Here is a 5,301-nt window from a genome sequence, read left to right on the forward strand (position 1 = left end):
GGATCCAGGCCCAAAAGAGGGATGTATACAGCTTGGCAGAAGGATGTTAGAATATAAATTCTAACAGCAAGTTTGGGTCCCCCTGAATTCTATAAAAGACATGGTGCTAGGGAGACAGACGATATGGTACTTGATCCAAGGAACTTAATATTCTAAGGGGAAACAAAAGAAAACAAGTGACTCTAAATACAGTGTCAGAGAGGTACCAGTGAATTCATACAGCAGTCTGGAGAGAGGACGGGTGTGGGAAATGAGTGATGGGAGGACTTAGGGAAGCCTCACCCAAGCTGAGCACTGAGAACTAAAGATGAGAGAAGGACATTGGAAGAACAAGAAACAGCACTGCCAGAGGACAAAAGGAGACAGGGGAGTCTACTTGGTAAGGGGTCCAGTTTGGCCAGAATGTGATATATTTACAAGGAAAGTAAAAGAAGAAAATAGATGGGCAGATTGAGTCCAGAGCACAGAGTTTTAGTACCAGTATGAGGACTTTACACAGATTTGGTAGCATGCTGGGAAAAGAACAATTAAAAAAATAAATAAATAAAGAGGCAAAGACAAAAGGAGAGGGTGCAGGGTGCCACTGCCATCCTCTTGGAAGAAGGACAGGTCCAACCTGTCTCCATTGCATTCACATTTACTTGGAGAGATCCTTTTGCAGTCTCACCTTCCAAATCCCTGGGGCAGAATGTGAATTGAGAAATCAAAAGCAAGTGGGGAACAGTCCCTACCTCTGCCTCCCAGAGCCTCAGGGGTGGGTGACATGATCTGAGGGTGAGTCAGCAGGGTGGGGACCCCACTTCTGTTCATATCTACCACGTTGGGAATATAAAGGGCCACTGACGAGGCCCCGCCTCAGAGCACCCCAAGCTGGACATCATGAAGGTCCCAATCCTCCCTGCCATGGCTCTGCTCTCTCTGCTGGCGCTCCACTCTGCCCAGGGGGCAGCCCTGGAGAGGCGTGAGGTGAGCATCTCACCTGAGCTCTCATTAGCCTACCATTTGCTTTCCCCTCAATTTCTTAATCTTCTATCCATTACTGGAGAAGTGGCTTTATTTTGTATATAGCCAACGGCTGAAAGAGAAGCTGAGACTCAAGAGGGGAGGAAAGGAGAAAGGGCCCAGAACATTCCTGGGCAGACACTTAGGGTAACGGGCACATGCATTTCTGGAGGCCATGGGGAAGTGTGGGTGGAGACCAGATTACCGATGCTGCGAGGAAGCAAGGGCTGAGGAGGGTCGTCTGGGTTCAGCCTAATCCTTGCTTCTGCTGTTGCCCCACGAAGAGCTTCTGGATGGCTGGGGGCCTCCTACTACCTCTGGAGCCTCTGGAGATCATAAGATTCCTTGTGATCTACCATCTAGTCCTCAGATGGCAGGAATCCCAAGCCCCTTCCTATTTCTCTTGTATCCTAAGGTAGAGAATAGTGTCTATTCTGGATATACAAGTCTAACATAGGGGTCTCACACTCTACTAATGAGGATTTGAGTGAGCAGTGTGAATGAGCCAGGGGGGCTGTTGGGTCTCAGAAGAAGGGGATCAAAGGAGCCAAATCTAAAAGCAGGCAGTATGGATTTTATCTGACTGTTGCTAAGTGGGAAAATGGGGCCTTCCAGCGTCCAGTTAGCAGGAAGAAGTAAGTAGAAATCTGGACTTATGAATTCTTGCTCATTAAAAATGTTTAATTCAAACTGAAGCAAATGTGTCAAGCCACTATGAGATGCAAGCGTCACGTCTAGCTTGGGTCCTACGCGGTTGTGATGCTTTGTGATGAGGAAGAAATAGAGAAGCTGCTGAGACGGCTGCATGGAGAGGGGAAATCAAGGTTCCAGCATGAGTGGCAATAAAGTCACAGAGCGAACTAGCCTCTGCCAGTGGAATGCAAGTCGCTCACCTCAGCAGCGTGGCTCCCCACCGCTCACTCGTCTTCCACACCCAGCTTTACAGGCTGAGCATGGGTGTTTCTAGAACACCTCAAATCCCCCACTCTTGGAACTAAGTCGCCAGCAGAACAGCACTAGCTAGTTTTTCCTGGGAGGCATCCCCTTTCCTCCTCCCTCTCCCCCACCTGCTTCCTAGATGGATGCAGATGTGGGTTCAGAACTTCTCCGACACTTGCTGGGTATGCTCTGTCCCTTCCTCTCCCACATTGCCGACTGCATGCAGCACTGGAGCAGAGTGGCTTGCCTGAGGCCCCAAGGTGGACAGGGTGGAGCTGGCAGGGTACCACGTGGGAGAGGGCGCATTACATGATCATTTGCCTCTTTCTTTCTCCTTTTCCAGGAAGAAACTACCATCAGTAACTATGCATTAGGATCAGAGGTAAATATCCTGCCCTCTCACACTTCAGCTGTGAATGAACCCCTATCTCTGTGCACCTTAGCAGCTTCTTACTACCTTGCTTTCTTGCCTAGGCCTTTAACAACCAGTTCCTAAATATTGGCAAATGGAAAAATGTGAGTACGATTGCTTAGTGCTGGACCTGAAGTACCTAATAAAAAAGGAGATTAACAGCTTGGGAAGCTTCCACGGTCCCTTTCCAGAGAGCTGACACTATTCTCTGCCTTCCCCTGGAACTGATCTCATTCTGGCTTTTCTTCCTGCACAGAATTTCAACCCTGAAGAATTCATGAACTGGCATGCCCTCATGGATGTAAGTCCCTGGGTGCCCCTGCCCTCTTCTCATTCCGTGGCAAGGCAGGGTTCATGTTAGCCCCTTTGGCTCATTCCTGAGTTCTAAGAGGAGTAACTACATGGTCTGGGTGCTGTCCAATGCACTGTCAGTCAAACAAGAGTCCTCAGGAGGTGTCACAGCTATACTCTAATTTCCTAGGAAGGCACTCAGGGAACAGAGCCACAGAAAGAGAGCTAGAAGAGGAAGACTTTAGTCAAGATTTCACTGGACTGGGACCCGGGAGGTGGCTCAGTGAAATAAGCGCTTCCCTGGCAAGCACAATAGCCTGAGTTCAATCACTGGTTCCACCAAAAAAAAAAAAAAAGAAAGAAAGAAAAAGATTTCAGTGGACTGCCCTTAGCAAGGGGAAACAGACTCACCCAAACTTAGAAAGCTGAGGCAGTGACAGAGCCGGACCGGAGCTCGCATCTCAGGACTGCAATCTCAAGCAGTTGCCTACAGTTTTCAGAGCTTTACTTTCTTCATCTTTGATGTGGGGATGACGACAGCGCCCATGTCAACAGGTTGCTGCAGAGAAGTTAGTGTGAGGCAGACACAGAATAGTCCTTCAGTGAATGCTTCCAGATCCCTGCTCACGTGGCCTCTTCTTTTCTTCTTTTAGTTCATCAAGAGGTCCTTTCCTTTCTTGAACTGGGATGCCTTTCCTAAGGTAAGAGTGGTGTCCATCAAAATAATGGGGGCAAGATTGGTTTGCAGAAAGTGGCGGTAGACCTGAGAGAAAGAGGGGGACAGTGAAAGAAGAAGCTAAAGATCTTAGCCACTGTATAAAAACTTAGATGATTCCAGACATTCTTTACCATCAGTGTCTGACCCTACACTGGCTTCCCTGTGGGAACCCCAGCACCCAGGAACCCCCAATCTAACCACAGCCCCTCTTGCTCCAGCTGAAAGGACTGAGGAGTGCAGTTCCTGATGCCCAGTGACCACTCCCTCCAAGACCCAGGACTGCTGACCTTCACTGGAAGGACCTCACTGAAACATCTCATTCCTGTCCCACGTCTTCTATTTCCTGGTTCAGCATGCTAATAAAAACTTTCTGTCCAAGTGGTTCCTTTTGCTTCTTTTCTTTTTTGGGGATTTTGAGATAGGGTCTATGTGGAGTTCAGGTTGGATGTGAACTCACCATGTACTCCAGGCTGGCTTCAAATTCACAGTGATCTTTCTGCATCAGCCTCTCAAGTGCTGGGATGACAGGTGGGCACAACCTTGCCTGGCTCCAAGCAGCTCCTGAATCTGTGACCCTGACCCTCTCCTACTGGTCTGAAGAGAAGGATGAAGGTTGGTAGGCAGAGATTTTGAATTCTGAGAGACTTAAGTAGGAAGATGGAAGGAAGAACTGAGGACACATGCTTACTGAACCAGGCCCATTTTGCTCCACATGTGTTATGCCAAGAACAGAAGTTACAAGTTTATTCATGAATTCTTATCATGTGGAGAAAGGGATAAGCCCAAAAATCTGCCTCTGCATAATTAGGGCTTAAGGGTATTTATGGGATAAAGAAAGAGGGTGGTCTGAAGTATGCAGAAAGACAACAGGAGGCAAGGAAAGGTGGAGTGGTCTGCAGTCTGCACATCGTTAGCAGATTCCGTAGCTCTGCATAGGACAAGGATTCAGAGCGTGGCTTGTTAGCACTATCTGTGGGCAGCTTTTGGATTTCTAATGTCAAAAATCACCCATTTGGGCTGGTGAGATGGCTCAGTGGTCTAAAGCACCTACTTAGAACAAGCTAAGCTAAGCAAAGCACAGGGACCACGGTTCAATCCCCCAGCACCACATGCCAGCCAGCCCCACCCCCTGGTGGGCTGAGCTGGCCACACACAAAAATAAATAAATATAAATTTAAAAAGAAAATCACCCATTAGATACTTCTGCAGACCCAAGTAAGGGGGCTGGTAGCTATAGCTGGTATGAACTCTAGTAGGGTAGTAGGCTATCTCTACATTATTTTTAAAATTTTAATTATTTGTGTGTTTGTGTGTGTGTGTGTGTGTGTGTGTGTGGCCAGCTCAGCCCACCAGGGGGCGGGGCTGGCTGACATGTGGTGCTGGGGGATTGAACCGCGGTCCCTGTGCTTTGCTAAGCTTGTTCTAAGTAGGTGCTTTAGACCACTGAGCCATCTCACCAGCCCCCTATATCTCTACATTTTTAAAACATACACCCCCCTAAAACACTTCAATCATTACTAAGTAGACATGCATCAAAGGCATTATCTACAGCAAAGCTAGTAGCTTTCTATTGCTTTGTTGCTTTCTTCCTTGTGTATTTATTTAGTTGTTGGTGTTTTGAGAGAGAGTCTTGCTATGTAGGCCAGGATGGTCTTCAACTCAAGGTTATCCTCCTGCCTCAGTCTTCTGAGTGCTGGGATTACAGGTGTGTGCCACCACACCCAGCTTATTATTATTTGCTAAGGGACATCTAAAATCAGCAATGAAAGTATTTACTATTTCTCTGAAAATAAGACTTAGCTGGAATTAGCTTTGAAAACTAGAGATCAAAAATGCCAGCCCTAGTCAGCCCACCATGGCTTTACCTGCCTTACAGAGCAAGAGAATAGCAATAGCACATGACGGTGATAGCACGATGCCTCTACTTTTTCTCTTGTGG

The 5,301-nt window shown here is 47.5% G+C and overlaps 1 protein-coding gene across 2 annotated transcripts; it reads left to right on the forward strand.

Annotated features, from left to right (window-relative positions):
* Positions 1 to 860: 860 nt before the first annotated feature.
* On the forward strand, positions 861 to 3,732 carry Krtdap (keratinocyte differentiation associated protein). Of its 2 annotated transcripts, XM_023721433.1 has the most exons (6): positions 861 to 966; positions 2,285 to 2,323; positions 2,416 to 2,457; positions 2,610 to 2,654; positions 3,298 to 3,345; positions 3,581 to 3,732. In XM_023721433.1, exons 1-6 carry the CDS (start codon positions 880 to 882, stop codon positions 3,617 to 3,619), a joined length of 300 nt encoding a protein of 99 aa, XP_023577201.1. In that variant the 5' UTR covers positions 861 to 879; the 3' UTR covers positions 3,620 to 3,732. The 2 variants fall into 2 exon arrangements, with proteins under 2 accessions (XP_023577201.1, XP_023577202.1); XM_023721434.1 differs by lacking the exon at positions 2,416 to 2,457.
* The last annotated feature ends 1,569 nt before the right edge of the window (positions 3,733 to 5,301 follow it).

This window comes from Octodon degus, unplaced genomic scaffold (genome assembly GCF_000260255.1).
Source record: "Octodon degus isolate 3935 unplaced genomic scaffold, OctDeg1.0 scaffold00083, whole genome shotgun sequence".
Classification (NCBI taxonomy): domain Eukaryota; kingdom Metazoa; phylum Chordata; class Mammalia; order Rodentia; family Octodontidae; genus Octodon; species Octodon degus.

What these genes read in the sequence shown, in the direction of transcription:
- Krtdap (XM_023721433.1), top strand. Translation starts at nt 880, where the DNA reads ATGAAGGTCCCAATCCTCCCTGCCATGGCTCTGCTCTCTCTGCTGGCG. An exon ending in ACTGGCATGCCCTCATGGAT is followed by an intron (nt 2,655 to 3,297) that starts GTAAGTCCCTGG and finishes TTCTTCTTTTAG; the next exon opens with TTCATCAAGAGGTCCTTTCC. An exon ending in ACTGGGATGCCTTTCCTAAG is followed by an intron (nt 3,346 to 3,580) that starts GTAAGAGTGGTG and finishes CTCTTGCTCCAG; the next exon opens with CTGAAAGGACTGAGGAGTGC.